The following is an 18,625-nucleotide window of genomic DNA, read 5'->3' as shown; positions in this document are numbered from 1 at the left end:
TAGCTGTAAAAGTGAGTCTGTGTGTGTCATCCAGACAGGAGACAGGATCCTCAGTATCAATGATGTGTCCACCGAAGGGATGACTCATGTCCAGGCTGGAGCCCTGCTGAAGAACGCCACTGGAAGCATCACTCTGCAGGTAATGTCACCGTAAGAGACACTGCAGTTAGGCCTAAGTGTCTGTGAAACATTAAGTTACTTTACCATCAGCAAGTTTCTTGTTCTGCGCTGTCAGAGTGAGGTGGTATCACGATATCCTGCTCCTCCTCTTTCTCTCTATCTTTTCTCTCTTATTGTTCAAAAACTCACTTAACTTAACATTAAGCATATGAGTTTAATGTGACCTTTTTAACCAGATATAACAGTTATAACCATTTCAAACTTACTTTGTTTCATTGATTTTTGTTTAAAACACAAAAAGGTTTCATTAGGAGGCAAATATCTGCTGGTCTGTGTGTAAAAAGAGAAAAACAGAATTTTTTACTGTGGTTTCTGTTACCTTTTGGAGAATCAGAACAGTATTACAAGAGTAGGACTTCACATCATCGTGCAAACATTTCACGGCTGACTACAGTCATTAGTGGAACAAAACTGTGTTTGTTTATTTCCACAATTAAGATAGTGTTTATCAGTGTGTGTGTGTGTGTGTGTGTGTGTGTGTGTGTGTGTGTGTGTGTGTGTGTGTGTGTGTGTGTGTGTGTGTGTGTGTGTGTGTGTGTGTGTGTGTGTGTGTGTGTGTTTCTAAAGGTGGAAGCAGGTTCTGGTGGGTGCAGCACAAAGGACCACAATGATGTGCATGCCCGGTCATCAGGCCAGCCCAGCAGCCTGCCCTGCTCCCACAACAATCTGTGGTAAGAATCAGTTTCCTGACAGTCTCCTGCTGTTGTACTATCTGGCTCCCTCCTGGTTTATTCTCTAAATCAGGAGAAAGGCAGACTCAGGTCCCCTCAATAATGAGGAAGTGCAGCCACTGTGAGTAGCATTGGGACGACTGGGTATTTGTCCAAAATGAGCTGCAGAGTTTGTTTTGTGTGTGTGTGTGTATGTGTGTATTTTTTATTCAGCCTGAGTTACCGGGCACTGAGTTGCTTTTTTAAATTTTATTATGAAAATGACACATTTCTTTCTGCAGCTCATCTAGAGGAGTCAAAAAGACACATTTTCAAAATCAGTTGAGTTCCTTTATTTTTGATACCGACATTGTGATGGGATAAATATGTAAAAGAAAAACAACATACACTGCCTGGCCAAAAAAAGTTGCCTCCTGGATTCAACTGAGCAAATAGGTACAAGCCTCCTTATGGATAATTATTAAAGTTAAAGTCATTTAACCCCAGCTGGTGAAATAAGTTGCTTCTCATTTCTTAAACCATGTGGAAAGACACATCCCGTGGTTGTGGAAAAGATGTTAGTCTGTTTGAGAAAGGTCAAATCATCAAGCAGAGAAAACAACTGAGGAGATTGCAGAAAAAATGGGTTCTGAACTGTCCAACGTATTATGAAAAACTGGAAGGATAGTGGGGACCCGTCGTCTTTGCAGAAGAAATGTGGCCAGAAAAAAATCCTGAATAATCGTGATCAGTGATCACTTGAACGTTTGGTGAAATCAAATCAAAGAAAAACAACAGTTGAATCAGGAAAGACTTATACACACAAAGAGTAATAAACAGATTTAATGAATTAATGCAAAGAAAGTTTGGTGGTTAAACTCCATCAGGCATTGAGCAAAATAATCAAAGTAGGGGGGACAAAAGCATTAAGAATTATGAATGTCCCCCGATGAAGTCTAGACAGTGGTGGTGGTGGTGAGAGTCTTGAATAGGCTGGATCTGGAAGATTCGCTGGGGACTGCAGGGCTGAGGAGCAGAAGTGAGCGATGGAGACCGGAGGTGCCTGGGGAGGACGAGGGTCGTGATGAGAGCCTGAAAGGCATTTAAACTTTGACAGCAATGAAATAATTGGCTTACGATTGAAGCAGAGTCACTGTAATTGGGTAGAGAAAAGTTGGCACACCCCCCGATCAGCTGGTAGAGAGAAGCAGGAAAAAGTGAGTGAAGGAACAGAAGAGTGTGAGCACCCAGTCTTCCTGACTGAACTTTTGCTAAGCTTCATTAGAACTCAGAGCTGTGTTTAACGGTGAAAATAAGAGCATTTTCACCCACACAATGTCAAGGGAACTCAAGGGATTGGGACTGAACAGCCGTGTAGCATTAAGAAAACCACTAATCAGTGAGGTTAACTGGGAAAAAAGGCTTCAATTTGCTAGGGAGCATAAAGATTGTACCGTGGAGCATTAGAAGAAGGTCATGTGGTCTGATGAGTCCAGATTGACCCTGTTCCAGAGTGATGAGCGCATCAGGGTAAGAAGAGAGGCAGATGAAGTGATCACCCATCATGCCTAGTGCCTCTTGTCCAAGCCTCACTACCTGAATATACTAAATGACCAGGTTATTCCATCAATGGATTTATTTTCCCTGATGGCACAGCCATGTTCCAAGATGACAATGCCAGGGTTCATCGGGCTCAAATTGTGAAAGAGTGGTTCAGGGAGCAAGAGACATCATTTTCACTCATGGATTGACCACCACAAAGTCGAGACCTTAACCCCATTGAGGATCTTTGGGATGTGCTGGAGAAGGCTTTGTGCAGCGGTCGGACTCTACCATCATCAATGCAAGATTTTGGTGAAAAATTAATACAACACTGGATGGAAATTAATAAGCCAATGTGTGTCATAATCATTTTTTCATCATTTTGGTGGTGCCTTTTTTTTGGCCAGGCAGTGTATTTCTATCTCCTCATCATTTTGCAATCAAAAGGAAACCTTCAGTGCAGTGCAGTTGGCATTCCATGAGGCTATAGTCCTTGTTGCACTCGTCCTGGTCCAAGCAGAATTTGATGCAGTTGACCACACTTCTCTTTCAAGCTTTTCTATTGAATAATGTTAGGAATCCCAAGATTACATCTTAAACCAGAAAGATCGCATCTGTGCATTTTACAGTCTGTGGCTCTGGAAACACAATTTTTGTATGCCTCATTATTGTGAACCACACAGTAAAAAAGACATTCCCCTCCCATAATAAAAGGTATTTCAACATTTCTGCTGTATGAAAACCAGCATGCACAGTAGCTCACCTATGTTGTCCATCATGTTTTTTTCCTCAGTCTCCGCATGTATAAGACTATCACTCTGGAGAGAGGCTCGTCAGGTCTTGGCTTCAGCATTGTCGGAGGGTTTGGCAGCCCACATGGAGACCTGCCCATCTACGTCAAAACAATCTTCAACAAGGTGAGAAAGCTTCCTCCATAGAAAAATCTACAGAATACAGAAATCTGGTTCCAGCTCAACAGGGGTGTAGCTAAACTGCAGCAAGTGTATGTACACCAAATTACTCACATACAAAGGACAAACAGTGTTCGTATGTGGATCATACTGTGTGGATATTCTGTTAATATCATAAAGGTTTTCAGCGTTTCATCACAGCTTATTACCTTCAGAATTGTTGCAGTCAGGAAGTTATTTCCTCCTTTTTGTCTGCATCTCTCGCTGTTGTGATGATGCTGTGAAATAATTGCAATATCTGACCTGCTTATGCTGATGGACCTTTGTACTCTGCAGGGGGCGGCCGTAGAGGATGGCAGGCTAAAACGTGGAGATCAAATCATTGCAGTGAATGGACACTGCCTGGAGGGTGTGACTCACGCTGAAGCTGTTGACATCCTAAAGAAAACCAAGGGAACCGTAGTCCTAACTGTACTCTCCTGAGACACAGACCACTGCTGTTTGTGTGTCACTGTTAAGTCTTAGCTGCTCTGGGTTAGCCTACTACACACAAATCTTAAAGGAGAATGTTGAAGGCTATAGCGCTAATACTAGTGTTGTGTAAGAAGAGCAGACAACCTTTTTTCATTATGTTGTATTACATTTGGGAAGCTACCTCTATCTGCAAACACAACCTGGGCCTGTACTGTCACACAGTAATCCTGATACAAATGTTACTTAAATTAATGTGTGACTTGAGTCTTCATGTCTCAACCATGAACAGCTCTGTATTCATACATCTGGAATTTTTTAAGCAGATATTAAACACGCCATACCACAGTGTCCTAATTGAAAAAAAAAATCTAATGTGTCTTAAATACCCTTCTTACTTGACTAACAATGCATTACTAAGTGGCGTTAGTCAAGCAGTCACAGTTAAACACCAACATTACCCTCCTTCATTCTCTAAATAGGCCGCCCATAGAAACAAATCGTAATACACATGGTCACAGGTATTCAGTTAATTTACAAATAACCCCTCCTAAGACCCAAAACATGCCAAGTGCTTCTGCCAATATTTTGTGTGGCATCAAGTTTGGAAAACTGCTTTGAAGGTCTTTCATTTCTTTCATCTCACGTATTTGTATTGTTTCAAGTATGTCATGGTTACTCAAGTAAGTAGTTATAATCAACAAAGATGTTCACTTTATTTTGAAGATGGTTTGGTCAGTGTTTTGTTTTGTTTTTAAAGTGGGGTTGTATGAAGTACTGGTCTAGTCTGAGGAATAGAGTGAGAGGAAGGCTGGGTCAACTTTACCACAAATCCAGTTTAAGAAGGTACAACCTAAAAATGAATGTCACTGTGTACGTAAGCGTATCAGAAAAGCAGTTTTAAGTGACTGACCTTACTATCACAAAGCTTTTCATTTTTCTTCTGTTATCTGAACACACTCATGTTCTTTGGCCTGCAGCACACTGATCATCTGTTTGGGTCTTATGATGCACACCCAGAGACTCAAAAATCTTTTAGTTGGGCTGTATTATTGCCTTTTTAACTTCCTTATAAACTGCTACATTGTGTGATAGAGTTGACCCCATTTGCAGGGGCAGTAGCTTCGGTGTTGGATCTGCAGACAGTTTCTTAATAAAGCAGACCAGCTGATTTGAATCTCTGAATAATAAACCTACTATTGAAAAGTACCTCATACAACCCAACTTCTAAAGATGATACAGACTATCTCCTCAGCCAGGTACAATAGTACAAAACAAAGAAAGAAGTAAGAAACAGCTTTGCAGCGACTGACTTACTTCTTACACTGTATTACTGTTTTCATCTTCTTCCAACATAATATGTTATATTTTTAGCACTACAAATTAGAATTGTTTAAGTGCTAGAACACTCTTTATTTAGAAAACTTCTATGTTTGTTTTTTATTAATTTATTTTTACTGATGAATGTATGTTTTCCTCCAGTTATTTATTTCATTTGAGTCTGTAGCCCTCAGAGCCGCTCTGCTTTGGCACTGTGTAACAATGTTTAACTGAATATATTGTAAGTGATCTTATTAAATGCTCATTTGGTAGAGTTTTTTGTGCACTTTTTTCACTCACATTATTATTCATTTGTATAATGTTGGGCTAAAACGTGCATTGACCCCATGTATGGTCGAGTTTGAATCTAGGATAACAACAACACAGGATGCCTTTCCGTTGCCGCTCTGTGCGGTCTCTCAGGAATAGTGTTTAAAAGGATTAGCCAGTGGATATTACATAGTTTGACTTCCAAAGCCCACAGATGTGGCCCAGAAAAGAAGTATTTGAGAAATCTGAGATTCCTGAGCTGTTAAGCAAGGACGTCTGTGCCTGCAGATATATTTTTAAGGATAGACGCAAGAATTTTTTTTTTGCAATTTTTGCATATTTCTGCATCTAGTTCCAAACCAGTGAGCTGAGTTTTTTGCCTTGAAGATGTTTTATTGTGGTGGTTATGCTCTTTTTCTTTTTCTCGCTTGCTCTGTCTCTCTGTCTTTGTTAGACATGAATACATGTACAGGATCAGCTTTAGTCAAGGTGCAGGAAGAAGTGCACGTCATGTGGTATATCATAGGATGACAGGGTAGCATAAATCACATATGTGGAATAAGAGTGACAACCAGAGAGGTAGGAGGAGGATGAGTCAGGAAGTAAATCATCCAGGTATTGCTAGCATTGAGCATAAAGTTAGGGCAAGGTGTGCTCATCATGTGACAGGGGCTTACACCTGTGTTTTTGTTTTCAGAATTCTGCACAACTTTCACTTTAATTGCTAGATTTACCAGTGACAACCTCACAAACAATACATTTGCACACAAATGTCTCATTTATGAAAATAGGAAGCATCTAGGGAGATCCTGTCTAGAGCCTCCGCATTAATCAAAGCCATCTGTTCACATTGCTAGCTTTATTGAAACCCTGCCATCACATACTGGTTTATCCTTCTCCAGCTGAACAACTGCTTCCCAACAGGCTGGCATAACAAGGGTTTAAAGAGAAGTTTTTTGTGCTTCAAACCAGAATGTTACCTACAGTATAATTGTTTTCCAAAGCCAAACAAGCAGCATTTATCAGAGTTTTATTCTTCTCAATTAGAGAACCAACCAAAATATTTTTACTCTTCATTAAATCATAGACTTTCACACAGCTCTTGCAGGAGTACAGCTGCAGTTTACAGGCCACAAAGAGTGTTCCCTCCAATGTCCACACAGCACTTCTCTCTCAGGGTGACAACTGACTGCAGCACTGCCTTGCAATCCTCTTTGGATGACAGTAAGATGACTTTCATGAGAGCACTCTTGACATGAAAGGCACTAACTATCCTCTCTTCTTAGAAGGTAGCCGGATGATTGCTCTATCTCTATTAATAAATCCACAGGACTGTCTTTTTTGTGTCACCGCACCTTGCTACCGCAGTCGGTGAACAGTCATCTGATGGGGGATCCAAAATACCCCTCTTCCTTATCCAGTCCCTTGGGATTCTTTTTCAAGCAGCCTGCTTTGCAAAACTGCCAATCCCGAGTAATTTAGTCTGGTGCTGAGTCTCAAAATCCTGCTTTTCTTGAGTTAAAAATATTCATGCAGGGAGATCTCCTATGGCCAGCATACAAACTGTAGGTGTAGTTATACTAAATTATAGTTGTCATTTCGATGCCCCCAGTTTCACGTCACCACTGAGTCTCGGCTGACACAAGCAAATGAGCTGAAATGAAATTTTGGCACAGAGAAGAATGCAAGCCTACGCCTTCTTGAATGGGAAAGCCTGAAGCAAGAAATAATTAGACACAGCCATGCAGTTCTGGAGAAGATGCTAAATCATCTGTGTATGAGTTTTAATCCAGTCTGTCTCATGAAAATAAGAATCTCTACTGTAAATGCAGCCACAGGACTCTGAATAATGCATTGTTATTGCTGTATGCTAAAATTATGTCCATGACATTCAAAAATGCATATTTTAAGGGCAACATCAGCAGTAGCCTTGATGAAAACATGCTCTTTGGAACATTAGGTCTGTCTTTTATATGAAGCTCTTTTTTTTTTCTTTGACCCCCAAGTTATGCAGCTAACCAGTGAAATAATAATATTTTAGTAAAAAATCCCTGAAACAGTAAAACAACAAAAACAGCATAAAAGAAATAAGAAACAACATACATACTGCTTTTAACCTTGTGTATTTCTCTTTCTGCTTTTAATTTGCTCCCTTAACTGCCCCTTGCAGATTCATAAAGTTTTTTTTTTCTGATTCTGATTCATTAGTCTCTGATTGTGATATATTTACTGTGTATGAGTGCAGTGCAGCAAAGGACAACTGGTGTCATCATTAAGCCTTTGTCTATGTTGAAATTCTTTCCTTGCTTGCTCTACAACAAATGGCTTGCACCCTTGGCTAATAGCTGAAAATAGCAAGTGTATTGCAAAATTAAATTATTAATAAATAAAACGTCTGTAAGAGAAAAATAAGAGCAATTTGGGCACCAGGTCAAGTATTTCCCTATCCCTTAAGTCAGTTACTTGGCTAAACTCAACAAAAGAAGCTAGTTTGATTGGATGTTGAACAGTTTACAGCGTTATATGCTGGCCCAACGGTCCCAAGCCCACCCACTTTCTGACCGGCCCACCCTGAACTTTTCTTTCGGGAAATAAAAACAGTTATAAATGAATTTTGTAAACTAAATTTTTGTCCTTGTATTATCATCATTTTGTTATTATTGGATGACCTGTCTTGTGAGCTGATTGTGTCAATCTTTAGCCTGTTGGGGGGAAAAAAATCAAAAAGAGTTTTGAAACATTCAACTTTATGTCATACCAGTAAGACTGCTGGGATGTTACTGCTCTCAGAACTTTCAATACAGGAAAGTTGAGGCTGTGCAGCCCACTAGTGTTTTACTCTTTGGCCATTAGCATGAAGAGTAATTGACACTAAGATCATCTGATGCACTCAAACATTAGCAATCAAATATTAAAGGAGTAAAAAGCATCCAAATCTGCTTTAAAACAAACAAGTAGTAGTAGTAGCAGTAGTAGTAGTAGTAGTAGTAGTAGTAGTAGTAGTAGTAGTAGTAGTAGGAGTAGTTAGAAGACCCTACTAACAATTTTTGGTTCCCAGAATGTTCTAGGAACAAAAGCTCTGATGTTCCCGGAAAGATGTCTTTGGGTTTGATTTCAGGTTGCCCCTACATTCCCATGGAAAGTTTGCGTTACGTTCTCTAAACGTACTGTGTTGGTTAGATGTTTGGTTCTCCCAAAGTTCCCCCGACATGTAATTTTGGTTAAATTGACATCTCTTAACCTTCTCCTAACCTTTAGGGAATGTTAGTTTTTGGTTATCTTTTGTTTGTATTGAAAGTGCCCAACCACCTTTAAAACCCCATAATTGTTTTTTTTTTTTTTTTTTTACCTGTACTTTGACCAAGAAGTCAGTAGTGGATGAAAATGCAAGTCTAGTAGGACTTGTTATTACAATATATTGAAATACAATTAACACAACAAAAAATAATCAAACCAATTACAATGCAAGGCAATGAAAAGATAGCAAAATACAAGCAATAAAAATAATGTGCTGCAATAGGAATTTCTTGCCCAGTTGGTGTCTTCATTCCTTCTTAGCTGATAAAAATTTAAAAATGGGAGCAGAAATAGGCATGTCCGGTCAGGTGTGTCCTCATCCCTCTTGAACTGGCCTTAAAAGAAAAAAAAAAGTTTGAGCATTGTCCACAGAAGCATGACAAACGATAGACTACTACTTCGAAGTAGTACCAGCACATGTCTATACAATAATACTTATCTACTAACTCTTTTAATTTAAGGCACACCCCTGAAATGAGTTTGGCCCACCTAAAACTGAAATCCTGGCTCCGTCTCTGGTTTACGGTTTACACTAACTTACACTAGTGCACGCTCACTTCTGCGTGGAGTTTCCCTTTGATGGGCGCGGCCTTCAACGTGTGACGCTTTGCTCGCTGCCCCTTGAGCTAGCATAGTTGACAGGTGTCGAAGGCTCCTTGTGGTCATGAGGCTACTAGAGGACCTAAATGAGACTACAGTTTACGAAAGGGCGTTTACTTTTCTTGCTTAATTAGAAATGATAAAGGAACACTTCCACACAGTATTAGCAAGGCGAACTAGCACAGTGGGTAGAGTTCGAAGTCGTAGACAGACAATACTGCAGCGTGTAGTGGTAAGTGACGAACTCACACGCACACTGCTAAGCTCAACTGCAAATTGCCTTTTACCTAATGTCAGTAACAGCCAGAATATTCCACTCAGGGTTTTATTTCTCTATCTCACGTCTAAATACCAGCACATGGTCCCGCAACACAACATTAAAAACAATTTGCAAAACATCACCTTCATTTCAGTTTTACGTCCTATATAACAACAGCAGCCTCCGGTGAACCAACATGCTGGTTCACCGGAGGCTACAGTATCTACTGCTGCTGGTGAGAAATGATATAAAACAAGTTAACGTTAATACCGCGGTTTCTTATGAACAAAGCACCATGTAACATGTATGTGACTGAAGGGTCTTCTTTCATCTTCTTCTTTTTTTTTTTTTTACCACATTGTTTACTGCTACTCTTTTAAAGTAAAGACACTATTTGTAAAACTGTAATCGTATAGCGGGGCAAGTAGGGATGGGTACCGAATCAGGTACTTTTATAGGTATCTACCGAATTCTGTCAAAAGTACCGGGTACCGCTTCATGTACAATCAAAAGGTACCATGTTTAGGTACCTAAATGCATCCTTGTGACTGTGAGGGAAGGGTAGGTAATTTTCCATGCTGGACATGAACGAAGCATTGCAAGGTTATATATTGAAGAATAAATATGTTAAACTGAAAAAAAAAATAATTAAACAATTTGATATTTTTTTTACCACATAAACACCAAAAAGTACCGAAAATTGGTACCGTTGAGTACCAGTACCGATTGCCAGGTACCGGGCATCGGTATCGTATTGGTTTAAATGTGAAAGGTACCCATCCCTACGTGCAAGAAACCATGGCTCTTCAATCCATTTCCCAAAATGCTTGATTGATGGAGACCAAGTTTATACCTTGCCCTCATCAGACAACTGCATCCTGATATGTTTGTGCTCAGGAGCTTTTTAAATTCAGCAGGGATGACCAGTTTGTTTCTGTGTGATGCACTTTATTCCGACCGACACCCCTCCATCAGAGCCAACCATTGGTGTGCACAGGGGGTGGTCACCCACCTCTTGGCCCAATTGTTGATGAACATGTTCCTAAGTGACCTTTTGGGAGTCAAAACACACACTAAAGTGCCTCCTTTGTTGGTAAAAACTCACTAAAATGCCCCCTTGGCTGATTAAAACATGATAAACTTCCTTCCTTTTTGCCCCTGCCCTTTAAAAAGTCTGTGCATGCCACTTGAGCAAACATTTATTTTTCAGTATATAGAGCTCCAGTAGTTCTGCTGGATCAGACCACTTGCTGGTTTGTTTCTGCACTTTTGACAGTTAATGATCATGTCTGACTGGGAGCTCCCCACACAAGCTGTAGTTTTGGAGATTCTCTGACACAGTCATTTAAAGCTGTTACAATTCAGCCCCCGACAGATTTGCTTATATCCTCGTTTTTGACTGGTTTTGTGCTTAAACTTTGAGGATCAAGTTTTCCCTTTTTGACTAACATATCTTACCCACTGACAGCTTTTATAGTCGAGAGATAATCAGTTTTACCGGCTTAACCTGTCTGTGGTCATAATGTCATGGCCGATCCGTGTATTGGACTGACATTGTTCATCACCAATTGTTACAGGCCGTTCCTGACACTGACACTCACACTGCTTTTTTAGTGTTTATCACATTTTCAGCCTTGTGGAGATGTAAACAAAGATTTGTGCATTTTTCTGGAGTAGGATGGGGTGAAAAGTGCATGACTCATAAATTGATCTAGTTCTTCCTGCTGCAGTAATATGCTTCTTCCACATGGGGGTGGTGTGTGTGCTGGTATAAAGACATTTGCATGGTCTCCACTTGACCCATCAATGAGAGGCAGCATCACATATAACTTGCCGTTTGATTTGCTTCATACCCTCAGGGTGCAGACAAGCAAATCTGCCCCTGCAGCAAAAGGCCTGTCAGTAGCCTGTTTATAGAGTGCAACATTCATGAAAACTTACATGATTGCTCATTTCCAAGGTCAATGTCCTGTCTCTGCATGGATACAGACACAACATGGCAGGAGCTGGATAAAAGGCAGCATTGTAGTTCCTACATTGTCTGCTTAAAGCAGTTTTCTTGTTCATTGTAAGAGGAGCTCCTCCAGGCAGCTTCACCTTGTGACTTCTGTCATCTCTGCGACACTATTTGCTAAATGATACAAACACACACTGAAACTCCAGGTTGAAAGCCAGTTCAACTTTATTAGAAGAAGCGGGGGAATAAAAAGAATTAAAAAAACTTAAAAATGAGGGGAAACATCAGGGCCTGGCTATGATGGAGTACAGTTAGACAACAGACTGTGATTTATCCAACCTCCTGTCATCCTCTGAGTAACGCCTGAAAGTCTCCCCCAGCAGTGGCTCCAAGGCCTCGGATGAGCGGTAGGAGCGGGCCCTCAAGGCGCAGGCAATGATGCCACCCACCACCGTCACCACAATCACTGCCCCAACAATGGCAATGGTGATGATCTCAGACAGGGTGAAGCCAGGAGCTGTGGGAGAAAACCAGTCAGATCACCAGAAGCTGTTAGGTACTGTTTTCGTGGGTGTTTGCTGATACTCACTTGGCCACTCGACCTCGTAGGAGTATCCCAGGTTTGCTGGGGCTGTGACAAACATCTCAGCATTGGTGACAGGGGGCCAAAAGGGAACCATGTTGAACCTCCTGTTGTGCCCAATGGGAGCATTCTCCTCGGGATAAACTACTTGACCTGCTGAATAAGAATATAAAGTTAACTTATTTGTTCATTCTTCTGTCTGTGTTATGTTTCTGTGTTTAGATCTAGTTCAGAGTGTGGACCTGGTTGGTGTCGGCTGAGCCACTCGTCAAAGATAGCGTCAGTGAATGTGTGCAGCAGGACGAAGATGGGATCATTTGGCGAGAGGTGAGTCTGTCCTCCTGTCCCGTTGAGGAAGAGGTGGGCGAGGTTATGGAGGCTGCGTATCACAGGGTCATATGTACCCTGTGGGGCACTGTAGCCTAGAAGATACACACCGTTACAGTCATTAAATGATTCACTTGAATTCGCTCCAAATGCTGTGTATGTGCGTGGGTGGACAGTCTACTTTGCTTTTTTGTAAACATGCATTTTCACAGTACTGAAGCAGCTCTGTTGTCACCCTGAATATGACTGTTACTCTGCAGTAGTTTGGAGGATGTGAAATGTTAAGTGCTGCATTGATTCTGACCCGTGACGCATCACTGCGGACCTTCAATTGTGTTCCTGAAGCTCTCTGAGGAGGTGGAGTAGAAAGGCGGCGTGTCAAAGGTTTTGAGCTCCAGACAGTCCAGCACATCCTTGGGTTCTGGCAGCCTCTGCACCATGGGCCGCGCCACGTTTCCAGCTGGATTCCTCCTGATGGGATTCGTCTCTGTGCCTGTGTGGTGCAGACAGGAGTCAAGGTCAGAGATAGATAATGTTATCAAACTCAAAGAAATATAATTCCCTCTGCACTAAGTCTAAACTTATTTAGATAACAGCTCAGACTCAACAGAAAGAAGGACAATTAGAAATGTTGTATTATTAAACTCCTTTTCAATTCTTCATGGAGGTCTAGACTGGTTTGATCATTCTAAAACATGTCAGGTTGGCAGCCTTCTTTTTGAATAATTAAAGAAAAGTCAACAGTGGTGAGTGAGAGCTCTGAGACTCAACGGAAGTGTTATCTCCCCCTTTTTGCTTGCATGATTTCTTTCTTTCTCTCTTTTTGTTCTTTAGTCTCCCACGTGTACACAAACACTCAAAGGCGTTCGAGCACATAAACAGAAGGCTACATAACTGAATTGTCTGTGTGTTTGAAGATTATACCCTCAGATCAAAGGTTCCAGTAGACTGCGAGATTCCTGTCTTCAACAAGCTCATGCACAAATGAGGCAGCAACCCCCCCCACACACAACCCATTTCAGGAGACGTTGCTTGTTGATGCAGGAAATACCAGGCCTGTCATGACTCTCTAAGGGGATTAATGAGACAGAGCACTCACACGTTAGCAGCTCACATGTTCTACCTGTTCCCAAATTCCCTCAGCTTTGTTCTTGTTCCAAAGCAATTGTTCTAAAAGTCACGACGCCTTCATGTTTTAATAGTAGCGTAACCCAATAAAAGAGGATTGACATTCTTCTTTTCCACAAAAACCAGATGAATAAAGTGTGAATTTGGTCGTTTAACTGGTGATTTAGTGTAATCTTGTGCCAGCGTGGAATGTGGTCCAATCCCTGTAAATCTGATCACATAAGGTCCAGCTTATAACTGGGGTTACACTAAGTGGCCTTATTCTGCTTTAAACTGCCGGGCCCCTCTGGGAATTAACGCTCAAAAAACTGCTCCATGTTCAGTGTCTGCCACAGCGTTATTAAAGCCACTGAGTGAAAATAAAAAAAAAAGGATCAAAATGTGTGCTATAAACTGGATGCACTCAGCAACTCAGCAAGAAGTTGTTAAACAAGTTGAGTAGTTTCAAACAAACTGTAGTAATAGCAAACAATATCCAATGCAGCACAACAGCTGTCAGGTATTATTTATAGCAGCTTATGTTCTCCATGCTCCCTTTATGAGCTCTTTGCCCTCTTTTCTAATGCAGCTGAGACTGTGCCGTATATCAACGCTGCGCTCCTGCATGCTGCGGTGTACTGTCGAGTTTACTCCTCACAACCGTCCTTACTGTTGCAGATGGTGCCCAAAGTGTCGTAGTCCTCCACGCTCTCACAGACCACCCTCCACCGGGAGAATACAGAGTTGGAGCTGATGGAGTTCAAATCGAAAGAGCTCCTGGCTCCCATCAAGTCATCGGAGCAGATGTCACACTCGTTGCCTCCGATGGCAAAGTTCCAGTATGGAAGGGCAAAGGTGGGGTTACCGAGCATATTCTGAAAACAGTTCATGGGATAAAGGATGTTAGATCTGGTTTTATAATCTGTTCTATAACTTCTTCATTTTTACACTAACTGTCATTTTCTTCAATTTTATTTCCCTCTTTGCCCTTGAAACTAAGTCTCTCCTTCCTTTTCTCTCCTGGGATGGTTTTCTGCCCTAGGTCCCTCCCTCCTCCTTCTCCTATCCTAAACCTCCCTTATCTTTTCATCACCCTAAAGGCCTCCTTCACCTCCTCTTTTACTTTCCTTTTTTCCCCTTCTCCTTAGACTCACCTGCATGTCTTTCTCCAGTTGCAGCAGGTGATAGCGATGCCAGGTGACAAAACCAGGGCCCTCGTGGGAGAAGTCTATACCTTCAAATGTCGGCTGGCCCGCCCCCAGGTAGGTGTTGGCCACTGAGTAGTAGTGACTCCACACAAAATAGTTGTATATGGAAATGTTCTCAAACTGTGAGCTGTTACCATCCGGCCCGAGCACCTCTGGATATCTACAGGTGGAGAACAGAAGAGCAAATGTCATTTTGTTCTTCTCCACGATCCCTCCCGCTCATTCTCACCTTTATTTTATCCCATAAACATCAGTCTACACCTTATATTAGCTGGAGTTTGCACTAGACTCTCTTCTGGTCAGACTATAAATTAGTCGACACCATGCGTACATTACATTTTTTAGCTTCCCGAGGGGGCTAGGCCTCTACTATAAGGCCTCTAGCTAATATCCTGTGCTTGGCTGTTTAAATTTGGAGAATTTTATCAGTCTGTGAAAAGGTTAAAGGGTTCTCTTACCTGAAGCTAAGCCCTTACTTGAATTGCCTCAAAAATTAATCTACTATAATCCCCAACTGACTTGAAAGGATGCCATTCACAGATTATGTACTGTTACTTAGAAGATTTTAAATCCATTTACCTGCACCTAAACTGATAATTTGCTCCTCCACCTGCAGCTTTAACACAAAGCTACCATGAGAAATGAGTTGATTTCCCTGATATTTATAATTCCTTGTTTTTAAAAATCTGATTCACCCACACCGAGCCAGTAGGTCTTTGGGCTAGACTCTGCTGTTGATTCAATTCATAACCCAAATAAAAGCAAAGGCAGGCCAAACTAGAGTCAGAATGTCTTCATTGAATGTGATCCAGGCCTGGCAGTATGATTGGAATAATGCAGTTTATGTGTTGTACCGTCTTATCATGATGACCAGGTCAGGATGCACAGTCCTCTTAGCTTGGTCCAAAGCATTCACAAAATTCTGCTTCTCAGCCTGACTCAACTGCATGATGTTTTTCCTCACTGGAGCAGGGTTAATGGGTTGGTGGAGGACAGAGAGTGGTGTTGTAGAGATGAGGGAGAAATCAGGAAGGAGAGAGGGGAAAGAAAATGGTATAAAACATTAAAACAGGCATTTTTCTTCCCAACAAAATGTTCTCTTCTTCCTCTGTAGTGATGTTCTTTTGTGCATTTTCAGGCCCACTGAGATGTTAAATGGTACGTTGGGGGAAAGTTGGAAACACAAAATACTAGGGTTGCCAATGCAAAGTTAAGAGCACGTCGGTTTTCTTACCTACAGGGATCCTCTGATCACAGTTTGGTCCAGTAAGCCCATGTTTACACTTCCCACAGTCGAAGCCGCTAAAATTCCCATTACACTGGCAAGTGCGGTTAAAGAATCTCAGTGGCCACATCTCTCTGTCGTCACGCCCAGCATAGGGGTACTGGGGTCCGTATCGCATGTTGTCGGCTGTAATTGCCACACACTGCCCCCTCCCTGATCTGATGCCGCACTCATCCCCTACCGCCCCTGTGGGAGACGGGCAGCACTGGCCGCTCAGCAGCACCTCGGGGGTTACACACACTCGGGGGAACTGGGCCAGGGTTAGCGGTGCACACAGGGTCACCATCAGGAGACCCGCTGTCCACATGCTGCCAAAAATGCAGGAGAAAGTGTGAGTAGGGGGAATTTTTGGTACATTAGGTGTAGTAGAATAAGGCCAGGAATTAAGAGTGTTAGAAGTTTTAGGAACGCTGAAGACTCCTTGTTTTACATCCATCCATCCGTCCTTTCTAATCCATTTATCATGTTCACAGTGGCAAGGGGCCAGAGTCTATCCCAGCTTACATTTTGTAAAATAAAGACAAAAAAATTCAATACACTGCAGACATACACTTCAATTAAGCTCAAGAACATCCCGCTCGCTTTGTGTTCTCATGTTAAAGCCAATTGTCTTAACATTTTTCTGAAGCTTCACTTCTTAGACGCCCCTGCAGGCACTACGAGTCATTATTCATAATTCACAAAGCCATTAGCTTTCAACTCTCACAAGCTCAGAAATGCTTTCAACAATAGACGACGAGAGATGATCTGCTCCAACCCTTTATTTTGGTGACGATTTGCTCGTCTTTTGAAGCTTGTTGACGAGGAATGAATGAAGGAATGAGTAATAATTTGGCAGGAGCAATTATCTTACAACAAAAAAAATGATAACTACACAGAAAGGAACTTGTGGGAAAAAAGTGTTTAACGTTTTTTTTCCCATGAATCTTCATATTATGAATGACTAAATGCTCCACTTTACACTCATAGACCACCAACGAAAACTGGGCTCATTCATGTTTCATATCCTTGTGTGATCTGAAACATCACTTTTGTCATATAATTTTCTGAAAGAGTTTAATTGGATATTATTCTCATGCGCTGTAATTGATTTTTTAAACTGTCTGTAGGCCCTTAATACTACAGTCTATTATTGAAAAAGCATTAATGCATTGTTTCCCCTACCTCTGACTGTGCATGCTGCTCCTCTGTCTGCAGATCTGTATCCCCCCAAGAGTCGGCCCTCTCCCCTCTCTTGGCTTAAATAGCGATGAAGCGCATGACCAGACCCCTGTGGAGCTTGTGTAAGCCACACACACATACACACATGAACAAAAACAGTGGAGACACAATACACATAGAAACACTTGGGGCTTGTAGCTTTTTCTCATTCATTTGCCTTGTGATCCCAACCCAGTGACGCCAGTCCTGGTTCACAGTAAAAGACCTAACTGTGAACTAGCATTCATGCTTAAGTCATATTGAGTGTGTTAATACAGTTTCAGCAAAGTGACAGCATTGTTAGCATTCTTCATCGTGATTTTTTCACAGAGCTTAAGTTGATATAAAAGAAATCCTTCTTGGAGACAGACTGATGGACAGGTTCAGTGTTATCACTTTAATGTGGAATTTCTCAAATCATCTTACACATTTTAGGAGTTATTCAGAATACAAATCAAGTTTTACACTACATCATCTCAATCATTAAAAAATAAGAACTTGTTGGCTGCTGTTCAGCAAAGTCCTCTATGGTTCCCACAAAGCACTTTGTGATAGATCCAGTTTAACTGCTGATTAAAGGGGACAACTGTTCCTACATCTATCTCATCAGTTTTATACAACATCACTGATGTATCAAGTACAAAAAAAACTTCCTAAACAGTTCTATTTCAGCCTAAGAGTTTGCCTCTAAACTCATAAAAGGAACGGAAACATGTTTTGTTTTCCTCATTAACACTATCATCTTACATAAACATAAAGAGTGTTGTCTTTTTTACCACTTATTCACACAGGAGCTCTCACCTTTCAATGCAATCTTTGACACATTCAAACACATGACAAATGAGTTATCATATCTGTTTCTTTGAATACAACCACCCACCCACTCTCACACACTCACACTCTGACACTCGCACACACACAAATGTGTACCATATTCTGTATTATCTAAGGCAGTCTGTGTTGGCTTGGTTAATGTGGGGTGATTCATGGTAAGTGGCTTTTTTGGGTTTTGTGATACGGTTGAGGAACAGTTGGACCCCTAGAGAGTGGAAGTCCTGAAGTCTTGCGAGGAATCTGCTCCGGTGGTGCCCGACTCCACAGTGGAGCCTGGCGAGAGATTGGACATGGTTATAGCATGCTCTTCTTCCTGCTTCTCTTTGTTTTGGGCCAGAGTTGAAGCCTCACCGGATACGTCAAGCGATATCATCCTGGAAGAGAGGACAGTGGAGCAGTCAGCAGCTAATTAATAGTTGAAAGAAAATACATTTTTTAAGGCAAGAAATGAGGATTTGTCCATTGTAAGGTAAAAATATAAATAGACACCATCTAGACTTATCCCTTTTTTTCATCCAGGAAAATATAAAGGGGCACGGTCCGCTTTGTTTTACATGAAAGCAAATATAAGCCCATTCTGTGGGGACACAAAGGGTCCGGTAGAGCCAAACACAACTTAATTTA

The 18,625-nt window shown here is 41.4% G+C and overlaps 2 protein-coding genes across 2 annotated transcripts in view; one reads left to right on the top strand and one right to left on the bottom strand.

The window, feature by feature from the left end:
• LOC141803374 (multiple PDZ domain protein) overlaps nt 1–5,230 on the top strand; it is a 47,079-nt gene extending 41,849 nt beyond the window's left edge. The window contains exons 43-46 of the mRNA XM_074687359.1: nt 35–139; nt 748–851; nt 3,166–3,289; nt 3,620–5,230. Coding sequence (XP_074543460.1) covers nt 35–139; nt 748–851; nt 3,166–3,289; nt 3,620–3,766 — 480 coding nt within the window. The 3' untranslated portion in view covers nt 3,767–5,230. The remainder of the gene's footprint in view (nt 1–34; nt 140–747; nt 852–3,165; nt 3,290–3,619) is intronic.
• Nucleotides 5,231–11,768: 6,538 nt separating this feature from the next.
• tyrp1b (tyrosinase-related protein 1b) lies at nt 11,769–16,274 on the bottom strand. Its single transcript, XM_074695430.1, has 8 exons — nt 15,917–16,274; nt 15,537–15,645; nt 14,629–14,842; nt 14,145–14,349; nt 12,693–12,860; nt 12,283–12,462; nt 12,047–12,196; nt 11,769–11,974 (listed from the first exon to the last, which is right to left on the bottom strand). The coding sequence occupies exons 1-8, from the start codon at nt 16,272–16,274 to the stop codon at nt 11,769–11,771; spliced, it is 1,590 nt and encodes a 529-aa protein (XP_074551531.1).
• Between the last annotated feature and the right edge of the window lie 2,351 nt (nt 16,275–18,625).

The sequence above is a fragment of the Halichoeres trimaculatus genome, unplaced genomic scaffold, assembly GCF_033239565.1.
Source record: "Halichoeres trimaculatus isolate MK-OKI-2021-1 unplaced genomic scaffold, fHalTri1.1 fHalTri1_scaffold_2, whole genome shotgun sequence".
NCBI lineage: Eukaryota > Metazoa > Chordata > Actinopteri > Labriformes > Labridae > Halichoeres > Halichoeres trimaculatus.
This window is presented reverse-complemented; position numbering and strand designations above follow the sequence as displayed.